The 19,320-nt window shown below is 38.1% G+C and overlaps 1 protein-coding gene across 1 annotated transcript in view; it reads right to left on the minus strand.

Moving 5' to 3' along the window:
- Positions 1-14,780, minus strand: part of LOC126248300 (EH domain-containing protein 3-like) — a 35,795-nt gene extending 21,015 nt beyond the window's left edge. The window contains exons 1-3 of the mRNA XM_049949166.1: positions 13,833-14,780; positions 3,162-3,270; positions 2,918-3,082 (exon numbers count right to left, since the gene is read on the minus strand). Coding sequence (XP_049805123.1) covers positions 2,918-3,082; positions 3,162-3,270; positions 13,833-14,635 — 1,077 coding nt within the window. The 5' untranslated portion in view covers positions 14,636-14,780. The remainder of the gene's footprint in view (positions 1-2,917; positions 3,083-3,161; positions 3,271-13,832) is intronic.
- Between the last annotated feature and the right edge of the window lie 4,540 nt (positions 14,781-19,320).

Below are 19,320 nucleotides of genomic sequence, written 5' to 3' on the forward strand. Positions count from 1 at the left end.
AAATGAGAGGAACAGAGTTCGGGTTGGCACTAATTCTTTATCAACCCTTTTCATGATGCGGTGAACTGCAGTCACTCCCTGGTCAGTGAGATACGCTGTTATTTCAGACTCAGTCAGGTCATCAAGCAGCCGAGTGTATACAACACCATGGGAGGAATTCAGAGTGCGGTGGGCCTCTACTTTAATAGGACAACTGTGGAGAAGTGTTGCATTAAGCAGTTCCTGTGCTTCAAAAGCACTATCAGTTTCCAAAAGCAAGGTCCCATTACGCAACCGAGAGCAGGACTTCACAGGACTGGCAATGACATCTACACCCTTCTGAATAACAAATGGATTAACTGTTGTGAAATTGTGACTCTCCCCTCCATGCGCGACACCATGAGGTATCTGGGTACAGTCGGGAGAAGCGTTGATTCTTTCATCTCAACCCATTTAGGTTTCTGAGATGGGAAACTCATCACAGAGAAATCTCCCATGATTGCCAGCATCTCTGATGATGCACTCCAACCTGCAAGGAGGGAGGGAGGGCGGGCGGGCGGGGGGGAGGGGGGGCGCGGCTCAGAGGGAGGGTAGGAGAGGCCTGGAGTACATACAAGCCCTACTTGTCAACAGCTTTTACGTGTGAAATGTGTGGTCCAGCCTTCACGAACGTACAGGGTGGAAGAAGAAAGAGAAGAAAAGGAAAATTAAAGATTTCAAATGCCAAAGCAGAGGAAGGGTAAGAAAAGGAAGGATAGGGAATGAAAGATAGGTGGGCAGGATGAATCCATACACAGTTTTACCAAGAACTTTGGTTTCCCGAAGAAGGCATACTGCTCGGTCCCCATGGGAGGGGAAAAGAATAGCAGGATAATAGACATGCAGCACAGAAAGGGTAGTAGTGCTGAAAAGGTTGGAGCCCTGTGGTAGTCAAGCACTTACTCACAAGAGTATTGAGCCCCCTGGAGAGGGCAGTACAGATGGAGAGCAAGGTATGGTCGAATCAATGTCACATAAGGCATTTTCTTAAGGTCAAGTCAAAAAGAAAGAAACGGAGAACCATCCACCTGGGAGACTTTCCACTGGAAACAACGCCCATAAAATATTTTTAAAAGTAACTGCAGAGCCCCATATCCATAAATCTGATGACATTGAAACAAAACATTTATTAAAATAGACACAAGCGTTACTATTATTCAAAAATTCAAAATCAATGTCCTTTGGCCACTTCTTCCTTAAAGTAATATGTAGCAAATGAGTAGTGAGAAGATTAAACAAGAAGCAGCAAACAGAATAGACACCAAGAAAAAATGAATGATGCAGTCAATATTATAGTAATTATGACTATAGCAACAACAGGCTCCATTAAAACGAGTCAAACATGGTATTAACAACTTGATCTCTAGAAACCATACACAAGGAAGGGCCTTACAGAAATGTGAAGTCTCCCACTTACGTCTCCAATGTGGATCTGCACAATGAAGTTATGCTGTAAAGTGGTGCACTATGCCTGTGAGATATAAAACGATGCTGCCTGCACAGGAAATCCTGTTTTGTATATGTCTCCACCAAGAACAAGTATCAAAAAAGGAGTTAACTTCTGTACATGCACTGGGAGTGAGTAAGTGACATGATTGGATTTCTCCAACTGAATCAAATGACCATTTGCCCAATTATTTATGCCCTTTTTCTTTGCCTCTAGGCTACTCAGTACCAAATTCTTGGAAGTTTAAGCAACTGCTAAACTTAGCAATTGAACAATACATTAACAGCAGCAGCTATTGTCAAACATCTCTAAATTTCTATATACTATTTTCTGGTTTTGAGGAAATAATTGCAGCAATATACACTATTATGTGCATTTATCAATTTACACGACAATGTCTATTACAATTAAATGAAAATCTTAGTGTTCATCCATTCTCTATATGTTGTAATTTCTGCAGGAGTTCTGTCTGCATGAAGGACAAAACACTGACTCCACTCATCTCCTTTAGCAAGCTGGAGCTTAGTCCTCTTTGCACTGCACTATTCTGTGAATAACTACTTGTAACAGTTAAGGTCTGTCATGGCTTTAAGAAGAACAGGGAAATTGCCCAATTTCAGTTATTGCTATTTTAAAAGTAATTTAAGATATTATAGGCATTCCACACGAGTTGTCACAAGATACTATTGTGTTCTGTATTAGGACTAGGTATTTTGTTATGACCTGCAAGTGATTTTCTATAGAGTTCCAAACAGGAAGACTATTTCAGAACTTATTATTGGTAGAAATAAATCCAAGATAATAATATTGACAGGTTGATTTCACATGCACAAAACAAAAATGTGCAGGATTACACACAACATATCAGTATCAGCCAAATCTGAACACAGTCTTCAAAACAATCATAGAAGGCATGAACAAGTTCTTTTCAGAATGTTGTAATATGATAATAAATCACAAGAAAACTGAAATCTTTTAGTTTAATGAAGTGCCAATAGCACTGAACAGAAATCTGGAGGGAGAGAATATGAAACAAATCATCAACTTCAAGGATGCAGGTAACAATTTCTGCTGTGACATTTAACACAGAATTACCCAAGCTAAAGCAGCATTCAATAATGAGAACTAAAAATGAACAATATTGGTTTAAAAACAATGCAACACTAGTTTTATTTGGAGTATTGTCATTGGGGACATGGGCATCAGGGGAGACAGAAATAATAACATACGGTGTTGGAAGAGAATTCTAAACATATAATGGACAGAGAACAAAAGACGACAAACTACACACGTAAGAGCGGACAATGATTTTGTCTGACAACTGATTTTGATTCAATAGGGAATAATTTTCTGTCCACTATTAAGGCAACTTCTGGCACAAAACTATCTTTAGTAATTTCTAAAAAGGTTTTCCAGTCAAGTTCATGGGGGTGAAAAAACTTCTTTACAAACCTGCATGCGCTTCAGATCTGGAAAATCTCCAGGTGAAATTTGATGTTCACGTTGTATCTGATCATAAATCTGGCCCAAATTCTTGATCAGTTCCTTCTTCTTTGTATCTTTACCAAACATAGCTGGCATCTCTCTTTTTAAAGCACTTATAATATAAGCATGTACCTAAAAAATAAAAAATTACAATACAGCAAAAACTGCAAAGAACTGTACAAAAACAGAATGATATCAGTCAAAGAACTACCTTGGCCAAACGAGCTCTCTTGATGAGATCATTCAGCTTTCTCAGTGCAGCATTTCTTGGCAAAGACTGTAAATCCCGGAATAAATCTTGTTCTTCATCCTCAAACAATCTGAAATTTTCATGAATCACAAAGTCAAATATTGTCAGTATATTGACCAACAGCGAAGAAATTTATACAAAGGGAAATAAAGTGGCACCTACATTTATTTCCATCAAAATGGTTTGTATGATGAGTAGTATGATAATACTTCCAATGTAACAAAAGACCTGGAAAGCTGAGCAGTAAAGTTTAGCCGATTCTGTTGTATGGCAGCACTGTCAGTGGTCATGCGCTTAATATGTACACTTTGTATGAGCAGCAAAATGTATTTCATTTTCTATTGCTCAAGCAGCCAAACATGTTGAAAGTACATCGCCATTCTGTCGTGCAGTGAAATATCTTGTAGTAACATCGGTAGAACATTACGTAGGAAATCAGCATACATTGCACCATTTAGATTGCCATCGATAAAATGGGCGCCAATTATCCTTCCTCCCATAATGCCGCACCATACATTAACCCACCGAGGTCACTGATGTTCCACTTGTTGCAGCCAACGTGGATTTTCCGTAGCCCAATAGTGAATATTATGCCGGTTTACGTTACCGCTGTTGGTGAATGACGCTTCGTCGCTAAATAGAACATGTGCAAAAAATCTGTCATCGTCCCCTAATTTCTCTTGTGCCCAGTGGCAGAACTGTACACGACGTTCAAAGTCGTCGCCATGCAATTGCTGGTGCATAGAATTGTGGTAAGGGTGCAATCAATGCTGATGTAGCATTCTCAACACCGATGTTTTTGAGACTCCCAATTCTCATGCAATTTGTCTGCTACTGATGTGCGGATTAGCCACGACAGCAGCTAAAAAACCTACCTGGGCATCATCATTTGTTGCAGGTCATGGTTGAGGTTTCACACATGGCTGAACACTTCCTGTTTCCTTAAATAATGTAACTATCTAGCAAACGGTCCGGACACTTGGATGATGTCGTCCAGGATACCGAGCAGCATACATAGCACATGCCTGCTGGGTATTTTGATCATAATAGCCATACATCAACACAATATTGACCTTTTCTGCAGTTGGTAAATGCTCCATTTTAACACTGGTAATGTATCACGAAGTAAATACCTTCCGCACTGGTGGAATGTTACGTGATACCACATACTTGTACGTTTGTGACTATTACAGTGCCATCTATCACAAAGCGAAAAAAGTGGTCCAACTAAAACATTCATATTTCTTTACGTACTAAACGAATATGTAATAAAAAATGGGGGTTCGTATTTAAAAAAACGCAGTTGATATCAGTTTGACCTATGGCAGCGCCATCTAGCGGGCCGAACATAGCGCCATCTGGTTTCCCCCTTCAAGCTAGACGAGTTTCGTTCTTTGTAGTTTTTTCGTTTGATGTTTATTTCATGAGATCTTTGGCCTGGTCACTATCAATGGACCATCCCGTATATTTCACTCATCTTTCCAGTGGTATGATGATTAAACTGGGGCAATACTCGAGCGTTTTCCTTCGTAAAAAGACATTTGAAAACAGAGTTAAGCATTTTTGCTTTTTCTCTGCTACTTTCTGTCTTAGTTCCTGTCTTGTCCATGAGTGACTGGACATTAACTTTGGTGCCACTAACAAACTTTACATACAATCAAATTTTCTTTGGATTTTGTGAAAGATCTTTCAACACTATTCTGATACAGTAGTCACTGATGGCTTCAATTATTGCTCTCTTTATTGCCAAATATGTTTCATTCAGCATCTCTCTACCTGTAGCCCTTAGTTTTGTTTTATACGTATTATGCAGTAGTCTGTTTCTTTACAGTGACTGTATACCATGAAGGATTTCTCCCATCATGAACTCTTCTACTACATACTTCTCTATTCATACATGATCAACCAGAGGTTTCCTTTACAGTTTTCAGTTACATCAGGAAGTGAGTCTGGTGGTTAATCATATTATAATTTTATGCCAACCCTTTATACTGAGTGTTACTTGAACAGTCTCACATGCAGCTTCAGTATCTACCTAAGTGGATTCCAGTTTTTTGTCGGCTGCGACAAATATATTACCTCCATTTCCGTATCTTTTTGGTATACGCTTAAATGTTCCCCAAGATCTCACTATTGTCAACTTCAGGTTTTAGCCAGCTTTCTGCGTCTAGTATTAAAATGAGGTAACAAAGTCATGGGATACCCTCTAATAAGATGTTGGACCACCTTTTTGCCCAGTGTAGTGTAGCAACTATGTTGCAAAGGCTCAACAAGTTATTAGAAGTCCCCTGTACAAATACTGAGCCATGTTGCCTCTATAGCCCTCCATAACTGCAAAAAAGAGTTGCTGGTGCAGGACTTTGTATGAACTGGCATCTCAATTATGTCCCATAAAGGTTTGATGGGATTCAGGTCGGGCAATCTGAGTGGCCAAACCATTTTCTCAAATTGTCCACACTGGTCTTCAAACCATTTTTGAACAATTGTGGCCTGGTGACGTGGTGCACTATCATCCACAAAAATTCCGTTGTCATTTGGGAACATGAAGTCTATAATGGCTGCACATGGTATCCAAGTAACCGAACATAAGCATTTCCAGTCAATGATCAGTTCAGTTAGACCAAAGGACCCAGCCCATTCCATGCAAACAGAGCATAACTATTATGGAGCCACCACCAGCTTGCCCAATGCCTTGTTGACAATTTGGGTACATGGCATCATGGGGTGTGCACCACACACTAACCTTACCATCTGTTCTTACAACCTGAGATTAGGACTCATTTGTCCAAAGGTTTCCAGTCATCTAGGATTTTAATACTTCCACCAGTGGGGAGCATTTCTTTGGGTCTTATGTTTATACTTCTGGGTCTCCTATAGACATCATCATGTGGACTGGATGGAGAGTGGCCTAATCAAGAAAGCCTTTTATGGATCCCACACACAAGCAGCTACCTGGGTAGCTGCCTCTGATGTGTAGTGCACACCTAACCCACTTGCGGGGCCTCTACAACTCTCAACCATATGGCGCAAGTCTAGGAAGTCATAGCCTAGCTTGTTACAGAAGCTTTGGTCTGTCTGGTTCAAGCCTTTCACTCAACTAAGAACCACAATATGTTCTCGAGACAATACTGCAGATTGTGAACTTCATTCAAACTCCATGAATGAGGCTGGTATTCTCAACCTTGATGACGTGCATATAAAGCCAGAAGTATAGTGACATCAAGGCAACATTTGCTGCTTCCACCAAGGAGAGTAAAACGTTCGTGTATAGTATTGTTGCCACAAATGACGTCATGGCAACCAGATTTCACTGCAGTAGTCTTTATTCACTTGCCATGAAGAAAACCTATCAAATGCCATTACACATGTAATTTTATTCTTATGACCTTGGATTAACAATCACCACTCCTGCCTTGTTTCGTAACACAGTGCCACTATCAATGTTGACAATTCCCCAGAACAATGCATTTCTCCTCCATGACACTGTCAGGCACACAACACTGTTGACCAGCCAGTCACATACACATGAAATTATTAAGCATGCACCACATAGTTCAGCCACGACTGTCGGTGGTTATCCCAAGTTAAATCCACTGAAATGTTTCTGACCATTTCCAATGGTGATATGAACCACTGTCTACACCACCACACTAAAAAAACAGCAAGGGTGATGGTGAATACTGACTGTATTTTGATTGCTTTGTATGCATACTGTCATGGCTGAAAATGGACACATGCACTTTTTGATTCAATATCTTACTTCAATTTTCATTTTAAAGATTTGACTATTTTAGGTATGTATTGCAATCAAGGTACTGAAAATGGAATACAACTAGCATTGAGAAAGTTTTAATACTATCTCCTTGGTGTACAGCCTGGTCAAATCTGGATTAAAACTGAAGCATTCGAAAATAATCTTAATTTTATTAGTCAGGGGATGACTGTCAGGAACAAAGTATGCCCCCTTTATGGTAGTTTCAAGCTTGTCACTGGTCAGATGACATCACTTGGTACTCTAATTTGTATTGCCAGGGTGAAGTCACCTGGAGGGAAGAATCTGAATGAGCAAATGCAGGGTGCGGCAATTTGGTAGTAAGCCTAGTCGTTGCCTCCACGCCATGACTCAGAGGTGGAAGGGGAGTGTAGACCACCCTCCAGCATCACCTATTCCATTAAAAATTACATTTTTGGTCTTATTTATTTAAAGATGCCCTGACTCAAGTTCTCGCCTCCAATCACCACCAAAATTATAACCATGGGTTGTTAAAAATGTTGGTGTATATACAAAGTTCTACTGCTGCTTTTACTACTGAGTGCCAGTAAGCCTATGAGTGAGAGAGGGTCTTAGTATTCTTAAAGCTGGTCTTCTGCACTTCCGTAAGGCTGTGTTCTGCTGTCACCAAGTTTCCAATGTTTCTCTACTAGATATGTCATCTATGTTCAGCACAACACACTGTTACAGTAAGGATTGTTTACATGCATTAATTTTTGCCACATTCACACGGCATATTGTAAACATTAGATACTCTCAGATCAAGGCTGTTTTTACTAGCTACAGCAAGTTCTCAATTTCTGTGGAGGTTGGAATATTGACCTAATATAAGCCCAACGGTAGTGAAGGCGGAGGGAATAGTTCTCGGTACGGCGGAACTAGCGGAAGAGGCAACCAAAGAAAAAAAATCCACTTGGCGTCTGGCTTGAAACAAGCGGCTGAGTGGTCAGCGTCTGTCCACCAGTGGTGCGGCTGAAAACCATTCCTCGGAGCTAATAACCTCGAGTAGAATCCTTAGGGGACTTGTTCCCCTAACCCAACAAACAATCAACAATGGATACGCACCTTGTAAGAGATTTTACCCCAGGGAGTAACCAATCTCCAATTTCTAAGGAAACTAAAAGTAGGCATTCGGATTCTGGGGGCCTACAGCAATGTGCGAAGGATGAGTCGGAGCACACTGAAACCTGCCTTAAGCAAGCAACAAATAAAATTAAACACAAAAATATAAACTACTGGGCAACGTTCAACGTAAACTCACTTCTAAAAACAGGAAAACTTAAAACGTTAATAAATTTTATAAAACAGAAAAATATAATGATAACTGCATTCCAAGAAACAAGGTATACTCATGAACATTCATTTGATTCAGAGGGATTCAGAATCTTCAAAGGGAAGCCAGGAAAAAGAGTTATGAAGAATGTACCCCAATTTGGAACAGGATTCATTGTAAACCAAAATATATTAAACTCGATAGTAGAATTTAAATCTGTCAATGAAAGGCTTTCAACATTAACCTTCAAATCAGTAAACAAACTGTATACCATTGTAAACTCACATGCACCAACAAATGAGAAAAACAGAACACAAAATGAACAAACAAATTTTTTGGCAGGAACTGTCAAACACCTTAGACCAGATTTCATCCAAAAACACAATAATATTGTTGGGAGACTTTAATGTTCAAATCGGCAAAGAACATCATCACCAATCCATAGTAGGCACATTCCCTGCACATAAAAGAACCAATGCAAATGGAGAAAGACTTATTAGTTTATGCAGAGAACATGACATAGTTCTAAAGTCTACATATTTCAAAAAACTCCCTAGAAAACAAACTACATGGGTATCCCCGAATCCAGTCTGTGGGGAGAAACAACTTGACCATGTTGCTATAAGCAGACTGTCTGCATCAGAGATACTCAATGTAAAAGTTGCTAAGAGTGCAAGTTTAGATTCAGATCACTATCTATCTGTCGTTAAATTCAAAATTAGACCAATATATAAAAGAAAGAGCGAATATCAACCTAAATAGTTTGACACTCAGAAATTAACCAAGGAACACAATTTCAGGACACTTTTGGAAAAGAAAACACCTAAAACATGGGAACAACTTCAAAAAGATATAGTACAGACAGCAGAAGAAACCATTCTCCTTACCAAAAAATGGAAACATGCCTAGTGGAATGATGAGTGTGACAAACTAATCCTAACAAGACAACGAGCTTGGAACATTTGGAATGCCAACAAAAATGATAAAAATAGGAACTCCCTAAAAGAAGCCCGGAAGCAAGCTTCAAAAGGCCTTAAAAAGATCCAAGTTCAATACATAAAAGACCAACTAGCATCAATAGACTCCAACTTCAAACAGAACAATGCTAGGGACTTTTACAAAAATTTCTAAAGTAACTTAAAGAAATACTCTCATCCTAGTCTATTTTTCACGGACCCAAAAACGCAGAAAATTGCATACAATAGCATAGAGAACTGTAGAATACTTGCCGAATATTTTGAAGAACTACATAACTGTTATCCACCGAAAGAAAAATTTAATTTCAATATTGTAAACCCAACACCACCAGACTCCAAGCCGCCAACCACAGAAGAAATAAAAGAAATCATAAAAGAGCTTAAAAATAATAAAGCCCCTTTAGAGGATAATATAGTTGCTGAACTATGGAAGTACTCTAGTGACAACATGATACAGTGTCTATCAGAAATACTAAAAGAAATCTGGACAACACACAGATTACCACCAGACTGGACATCTGCATTAATACACCCACTACATAAAAAAGGGAAGAAAACAGATCCTAGCAATTACAGGGGAATCTCCCTCTTACCAGTGACCTATAAGATCTTGTCTAAGGCGCTTTTAAAAAGAGCAGAAGAGATACTTGACAAACAGCTAGGAGAGTATCAGGCTGGATTTAGGAAGGGAAGGTCATGTGAAGAACAAATACTAAATTTAAAGAACATAATAGAAATGAGGAAAATCAGGAACTTAAAATATGTAATTACTTTTGTGGATTTTAAAAAAGCCTATGATACAATTGATATAAATGCACTGCTTGATATCTTAAAAGAATTGGGACTCTATGCTAAAACAACTGCAATAATTAAAGGTACTTTGACAAATACAAAATCAAAAGTAAAATTTAGGGGAGAGCTCTCAAAATCGTTTGAAATAAAGTCAGGTGTTCGACAGGGAGATGGTCTGTCACCTCTGCTTTTCAATTGTGTCTTGGAGAAGGTAGTTCGAGAATGGAGGAAGGCCATCAATACTAAATGGATTCAACTAGGGAGAAATCCAAACAAGATCACTGTCGACTGTTTAGCCTTCGCAGATGACATGGCATTGATTACAGATTCACTAGACAATGCCCAAGAACAAATAAGAGAACTACAAAAACAAGCAGCCAAAGTAGGGCTACAAATATCCTATGAAAAAAACAAAGTTTATGACAAACATCTGTGATGCTCCTCAAAATATTGCAGTTGACAACAACACAATACACAAAACAGATTCCTTTAAATACCTAGGAGAGTGGATTACATACAATGCCAAAGAAAAGATAGCTATAGAAACTAGAGTGCACAAAATGGAAAGAGTGTTTCATATGACCAAAAACGTTTATAATAAAAAATCCTTGTCCTGCAACACGAAATTAAGACACTACCAAACAGTGGCCAGACCTGAAGCTCTCTATGCGGCAGAAACACTTAAACTAACAAGAAATGGAGATCTTGAGAAACTAGAGAAGGTCGAAAGAAGAATTTTAAGGAAAATACTGGGAGCTAAAAGAAACGATAATGCTGAATACAGGTTAAGACCAAACAGAGAGCTATATCTGAAAACGGACAAACTAACTGATGTAATGAGAAAGAGGAGACTACAGTTTTTTGGACATATATTCAGAATGGATAACAACAGACTAACCAAGCGGATATTCACATTACTCAATAGCTACAAATCCAAGCCAGCATGGTTCATAGAGACTGAAAAGGACATTGAAAATGCTGGAGTTACAATAGACACAATAGAAAACAGAACACATTTCAGAAAGGCAGTTCAAAAGGCAGAATTTCAGGAAAGAAAGAAAATAACTAGACGAAAGTGGACTCAAGAAGAAAGGGAACAACACTCTAAAAGGATGAAGGAAATTTGGAAACTGAAGAAATCTAATACAATGACGAGTAGCCAAAGTTGATTCATCGTACCCTCCAAATGGGTTATTCGAAATAAAAAAATAAATAAAAAAAATAAAAAGAAAGGCCCAATATTGCTACAGGTCACTCAACAAATCGAAAATGTGCTGTAGATTTACATTCTTCTATTGACTGGATGGGTTTGTGCCCAAGTTTAGCACTGAATGCAGTTATAATCTGATGATGTTTGAATATGGTTTCTCTGAAAACATTCTTAAGGTGTTCTAATTCAGATACCAGATGACCATAGCCTGAAATTGTCTGTGCTCTGTATAACAAAATGCTAATGACAAAACACTTTGGAGCTGGATGGAGGAAACTGCACTCATATAAATAAATAAAGATCTTAGACTGACAGTATGTATGCAAAGAGGATTTTACACAATGGTGCCACCACAAGAAGCCTAAATGGAAATCAGAAAGTAAAAATGAAACTCAAATTATAAATATTTTCGTCTGGGCTTTTCACTACTGTTTTTCCTTCTAGCTTTTGGTTCGTTCTTGTACCACTTTTCAGTCTACACCACTGTTGATTGTCTTAAATCGCCTTCCTTCCCTTTACTTATGAGGACCATACAATCAGCTTCATTCCACCTTCACCTCCTTTCTTACAAAACGGAACTACATCTCAGCATTTCTAGCTGCATGACACTCATATGCACCAGCAGTTGTTGTCACATTGGAAGACAGTAGAAGAAGATGGTAAATGTATGAAAGTACCTTTAGCTGTAATGTCCCGAGATAAGTTTCACTCTGTACAAAGACTGTATCAGTGCTTTGGTGGTAGCTTTTCAATAAGCATTGCAGTGAAGCTCAGCAAAAAACATCAACAGAGAAAACAGTTAACAGTACTTTTCATGAAAATTAATGACTGTTTGGGGCTAGCTTTCAAATCCAAAGCAACCCAGCTCATCTAGTTTTGTTTAGTCATAAATATCTCACCTCCTATAACAGTATACGAACAAGAAATAATAAATACAGTAAGAAGTTCTGAAGTTCTTACTTGCACACATAGCCTACTGATGAAAGCTACTACTGGAAAACCCATATAGTAGACCTACTTACCTTTTGAAGTTCGGCTACTTCTACCAAAAGAATAATTGGCAACTTTGCAGACATTGGAATCAGTAAGTTAACATATTTTGATTCACTGATAGCTTTTGGCATAATACTTTGGGACAACTACACACTTAGGGAAAATGTATTCATTGCACAAAATAATCGTGTGTGGGATTAACACATGTCCACTTTATATATATCTATCCAGCTCAGGATATTATCCATAAACTTTGACATAGAAAAGGGTGAAATATGAAGCTGTAAGACTGACAACATACCCACGAAAATAAAATATCTGGCAGATAGCAGAGGTGTTTTCAAATGTAGATTAAAGATATATCTCTTTAGAAGCTCCTTATATTATAAATATTCAGTGCCAAAGAAAAAGTCCCAAATAGAAATAATTAGTCCTTTTAACAGAAGAAGACCCTGCAAATGGCCCACTTGTACCCACATAAATATATTTTTCATATATGTTCAGCTTCCACATCACACATAAAATTTATTGTAAATATCCATGGAACATGTATCTAACATGAGAATTTTAGACACTTTCAGGACAGAGTGGCTAAGTAGGGTAGCCGTGGCAACTTCGTCAAGAAGTACTCCTTGCTATAACCTTTCCTGGGTCTTCACTATTTATCTTCATTTCCTCGTAGGCTCAAAATGTTGCATTGTGTGTGATTCATCATGATGTTAAAGAATATTAGTTATGTAAGTATATTCTTCAGTTTTTTTTTTTTTTAATTGTGTGTAGAAATATGGGGATTCAGTCACTCAGCAACTGTAAAAGGCCCACTAAGCAGGTGACTATGCGTTAATATCTTTAAACACCCCTAGGAGGACAATATTTCTCTGTGTACACTTCATTTTGTTTGTAAACACTCTTAGCAATCAGCTAATTTCACCACTACAAATTTGATATTTTGTTGCTATTGCTAGTAAGACATGTCAACCACTGGAGATGCTGCATTATTCAGTAAGAGTCATGTAGTTAACGTCTAGGAGTCCAGTAGATGTAGGGGTAGGGAAGTTTTTTTTATGGTATTTGTTCGGAGAGGTCAACCGAATCCACCGATATCTTATGTCAGTTTCGTATGCTAACAATGATGAAGTGGTGTGGGCACATAATAATAAAACACAACAGTTACAATATTTAATTCACACCTGTTTTACGTTTTGGAATGTAGGATATGCCGACAGACTGATGTCGAGATTAAGTTGGAAGTTGAAAATTTGGTTGTGAGTTGGTGAAGCCAACTAATGTGAATAAGAAATACTATCTGTCATGACACACTAATCTTCAGTGCAGCGTGACACCTAGGTAACGCTGACATGTGAAATTTTGGTCGAGTGCTGGTAAAATGCAATCAAATTCTTCCGTTAATCTGTCTGGTGGAGGGAGGGAGGGAGGGAGGGAGGGAGGGAGGGAGGGAGTAGAGTGAAATGCAATATACAATATGAAATATTCACGCCAATAAACTATGAGGGGGGCGTGGCTCCAGAGCCCACACAAATACGATTGTGAAAGCATTTTATCCCAAGAGTACTTTTAAAAATAGAAAAACAAAAGCACAACATAACTAACTTACCTTCTATTTACGTCATACCGCAGTGGCTGATCCCAGAAAGATCCAATATAGACTCTTGCTACTTCCGGTGTTTGGAGTACTTTACCTAAAGACCACATTAATGCTCCATAAACTCTCATAAGCTGTTGATGATCTATCATGTCTGCCTTATTAAGAACGATACGAATTTTATCGTCATGTCCTCTAAGGGCTTCAATTGATCTTCTGAATTCATCAGATATATCAAGCTTATGGGCATCAAACAACAATATTATTCTGTCAACTCTTTCTGCAAACCATTCTAACACGCCAGTAAAATCGTAGCCCCTATCCACACGTTGTTTCTCACCGGATAATATTCCTGGCGTGTCAACAATGGATATTCCTTTAAGCACAGGCGTATTTACCAGTGAACACTGGAACCGGTTTAGGAACATATTTCCAAATTTTGTTAGAGGCTTAAACTGTTTTTTCGGGTCGACAACTAATGCATTCCCAGGTATGACTCCGTCATTATCACCATACATGACAGCTATAAACCTGTCAGTTGTTGGTTCAGGGCCTATCCGGATACCTGGAAAATCCTGTTCCAATAAATATCGAATAAATGTTGTCTTACCAGTAGAATACTGGCCCACCAATAAAATCATGGGCTTCGCATCAAAATCTGGATCTTCTAATTTCGGCGAATGGAACTCATGAAAATCGTAGAATTCCTCTAGGGGCAATAACTTTGTCTTGTATATTTTTTTAAGACCTTCCACAACACTTTCAAAAAGTTCTGGTCCCTTCTTGTTTTCATCTTTGCCCAACCAACTAAACATTTTTAGATTTCTAGGAGAATGTTTCCCTCACTTGGCACTCAACACACTGCAACCTCTGCGCAAGCGCAACTAAGCTTCACCTCAGATTCACAACTTTCTTCACAGTTACTACTGGGCGTTCCTCTCATAATGTGTTGACGAGAGATTCAATAGATGTCGATATACACATATATCGATCGATCTCTGTCAGTGACAGAAGGCTCAAAGAGTTTAATAAACAAATTTCGGTCCAGCTTAAAGCCAAATACAATTTGCTGAGACAGTCGTGGTTCTACATTCCACAATCGCTATCGACACATAATTTACCGAGTACGTGACAGATGTAATAAAAAAATTAAGCATTTGGGAGTCGACAAACGAATTTGTTTACTTATATAAATGAATTACAAATGTGGATAAGTATTCGGGTGAATCTATTTATTTATTTATTTTGATCCAAAATCAAGTGATTACAAAAAAAATTTTTTATTCCACTCTTTTCGATAAGTCAGAGCCTTACTTACTAGAGTTAAATACTATTGCCTGCCAATTTTATCTACACAACTTTTTCTAAATTTGGTTGAGAGAGCAATGTTACATATATGGACAATACATAAAAACAATTTGTTATAGCAAAACTTAGATTAAGCAATCTACAGTCTGTGACACAGTCTAGGATCTGAGATTACATATATTTTTAGATAGATGATCTTCCTTCATACGAGTGTACTAAATCTAGGAACTCACCTATTGAATATACAGGATTGTTTAGGAGCCCTAATTTTAATTTCTTTTTTAGTTTTGTAATGGGCAATTTGGAGATATTAGGATGGAAGCAATTCAGTAGTTTTATGCCTGCATAGCGAGGGCTTTTCTCATAAAGTGTTGTTCTATGAGAGGTCTCTGTGGGGTCTCTCTCTACCTATAGTGTTGTGATCGTGTATTTCTGTATTAGGAGTTTTGTTGCTGTTTACTGCCATAATGATTATCTTCAGTACATATAGGTTATGAACAGTTAGTTACTATTTTAAATTCTTTAAACAAATTTCTGCAGGACTCCCTGGCACATTTCTTTCCCATAAATCTAAGTGCCTTCTTTTGTAAGATAAGTACACGTTTCATATTACCTTCTCTGCTGGATCCCCATACCTGTAGCCCATAGCTTAGATGGGATTCAAATAGTGCAAAATATATTTGCCTCAGAGTGATGATGTTACAAAAAGGTGTCAGTTTTCTTAGGACATATATGGTAGTACATAGCTTTTGGCAAATATCCTTTACATGATCAGACCGGTTTAACTCTGCATCAAGTGTCAGGCCAAGAAATCGAGTATTGAGTATTGTTTTTTAATGCATTCATCAACCATTAAAATTTCGTTTTCATGAGTTTTTTGCCTCTCAAGATCAAATTCAATATAGGCAGATTTATTTGTCTTTAACTTTAGTTTGAGTTCATTAAAATACTGCAGAATTAAACCTGCTGCAGTATTGGATTCCACTTCGAGCTGCGAATAGCTTGGATTGCCACATATTAACGTGGTATCATTGCAATACTTAGATTAAGGAATCTACAGTCTGTGACACAGTCTAAGATCTGAGATTACATATATTTTTAGATAGATGGTCTTCCATCATATGCGTGTACTAAATCTAAGAACTCACCTATTGAATATACAGGATTGTTTAGGAACCCTGGCTGTAGCATGGTTTGTTATGGACTGAATATCATTAACATAAATAATAACCGAGCGAGGTGACGCAGTGGTTACCACACTGGACTCGCATTCGGGAGGACGACGGTTCAATCCCGTCTCCAGCCATCCTGATTTAGGTTTTCTGTGATTTCCCTAAATCGCTTCAGGCAAATGCCGGGATGGTTCCTTTGAAAGGGCACGGCCGATTTCCTTCCCAATCCTTCCCTAACCCGAGCATGAGCTCCGTCTCTAATGATCTCGTTGTCGACGGGATGTTAAACACTAACTACCACCACCACCACCACCACCATAAATAATAAAAAGGAGTGGTCCTAATGTTGACCCCCGTGGAATACCAAAATTTATGTCAGTGGTGTTTGATTTGTATGCTCCCTCTGTAATGCTAATAGACACAAACTGCTTCCTATTTGTCAAGTAGGATATCATCAGATTATGAGCTGTGTCTCGAATGCCATAGTTCCACAGTTTATCCAGCAATATGGTCATATCAACACAGTCAAATGCTTTTTGTAAGTCTAGAAAGATGCCACATACACGTTCTGTATTATCTATTGCTTGAGTGACACCTACAATTAAGTTGCTGTAATTGTGGATGGCCTCTTGACTAACCCATACTGCCCCTTGAAATCACTTTTTTGGATACCAGGAAGTTCCAGATTTTTATGTCTATTACTTTCTCGAAGATTTGTGTGCTATTGGAAGAACAGAAATGGGCCGAAAGTGTTCTACTAGATTTCTGTTTCCCCTTTTAAAAATAGACACAAACTCCTGCAATTTTCAACTCATCTGGAAATAGACCATCTTCCATATGAAAGTTGATAACTGTTGATGAAGTTGATGTAATTTTACGTATACATGTCTTAAGAGTGTCCAGACTAAGATCATCATATCCTGCTACATAGGAATTCTTTAAGCTCATTTAATTATTTCTTCTTTAGTTGTTTGCATCAAAAATATACTTCCTGATGCTGGTGTTCCTCTGAATTTGTATTTATGATTTTTAAGCTGATTGTTTATGTTGGAGCCAACAGAAGCAAAGTAATTGTTAAATAGATCTGCTATCTTATTCTGATCAGTTTCTAATGTGCCGTTTATCAGCAAGTGATTTTCAGTTGTATGTTTCCCAGATTTACCTATTTCTCTATTTACTAGTGGCCATGATGTTTTGGAAATATTAGTTGAGTTTCGAATGACACTTTCAAAAAGGAGGTCTACATAGTATTTCTGATACATTTTGAACTCTTCTTTTAATTTTTTATTGCTCAAGTCATTTAACATATCATACTCATACCATCTTAGTTTTTCTCTATCCTCAGTGACTGAACTTTATATCCAGTTTTGGGTTACAGCATGTGACTGAATTCTCTTTTTTATTAATGGGCAGGCTTGGTTGAGAATGTAGTATAGTTCACTTGAGAATTTGCCATTACTATAATGTGTCGTTAGAATACGGTTCCAATCCACACTCCTTAGCACATTATTCAAACCGAGCGGGGTGGCGCAGTGGTTAAACACTGGACTCGCATTCGGGAGGACGACGGTTCAATCCCGCGTCCGGCCATCCTCATTTAGGTTTTCCGTGATTTCCCTAAATCACTCCAGGCAAATGCCGGGATGGTTCCTCTGAAAGGGCACGGCCGACTTCCTTCCCAATCCTTCCCTACTCTGATGAGACCGATGACCACGCTGTCTGGTCTCCTTCCCCACACCAACCAACCAACCAACCATATTATTCAAATGCAGACCTACACAAATTTTGCTAAGCTATCACAGGACGAAGTCTTTCAGTTCAAACTGATATATTGTAACTATTGTGCTCTCTACTCCCATGTCAAAATTAAAAGTGATTCCTTTGTAAAATCCTTATGAAAACCTTTAAAAGCATAATGACTATGAACTTTTCATGTGTTGAATAGCAATTTTCCGTGACTCCTTACAAATGATAATCTAATGCTAATTACGTTTTTCTTAAATGTCCTTTCTTCAAAAGAGATTGGTATGTGAGTAACCACCCTAATCCTTATGTAGCATATATACTACACGCAGCTTTTATTTTTGTCTGAATTAGGCATAAACTAATCTCACTGTGCCTGATTATAGCATATTCTTAACACAATATGCTTTCTGTGAATCACTTCTTGTTGTTTCTGCAGTTCCCAGTAGGTGGCAGTCAAGGTTGCTACATAGAGGTGGCAGTGTCTGCTTGAAGATAGTTGCTTATCATGCTGTCAGCATGTCTTCAAGAAGTAAAAGTAATGTCTGTTTGTTTTATAGTAATTTTCGACTAGAATGTCTTTAGAATATGCTCTAATATACCAATATACCGTACACTAATGAATAAGTAATGATCACAACAACACAGTGATATGTTGCAGAACTGGGTCTGCATTTGGCAACGTCCTACACATTCGCATTCCAGTGGCAATGTTTTCATAATTTGTAATTGTTAATATTACGTTTTCTTAGTATTGCAAATACTTCAGTTATTTTCTAACATAAGTAGTAGTCACTTTGAACATGTCCTAAGATTTTGGAGAACCACATAAATGTTTTAAACTTAGTATTTTCGGCTTATTTTGACTTATTTTGTGCAGAACAGTATAAAGACCATAAAAACTTTCATTTATAAAATCTAAGCTCAGAATTGAGGAGGTAACTGAAGTAAAGTAATGCTTGGCACAAGTATCTCTTACTGCTTAAACATGATTATTCAACATCTGCAAAAAGGTTCAATTTTTTTATACACTCAGTTCTTTGATGATATTTTGTTTGTCTGTTGACTTAAATGTACAGTTTTCCTTCCTTGTTAGCTGGTAATTCTAATACATTTTGGTTCTGAGGGTGTGTAACAAGCAGTTGATGCTTTTCTGTGTTACTATAGTTCAATTCTTTTATCTTGGCGGCTCGCGCATGCCCGCCCAGACGCGGGAGATTGCTGCGTTGCCAGTTGCAAACGACGCATGCGCCAATAGAAGCAGCGCCATAGTATAG

The sequence above is a fragment of the Schistocerca nitens genome, chromosome 3 (genome assembly GCF_023898315.1).
Source record: "Schistocerca nitens isolate TAMUIC-IGC-003100 chromosome 3, iqSchNite1.1, whole genome shotgun sequence".
In the NCBI taxonomy this organism is placed as follows: domain Eukaryota; kingdom Metazoa; phylum Arthropoda; class Insecta; order Orthoptera; family Acrididae; genus Schistocerca; species Schistocerca nitens.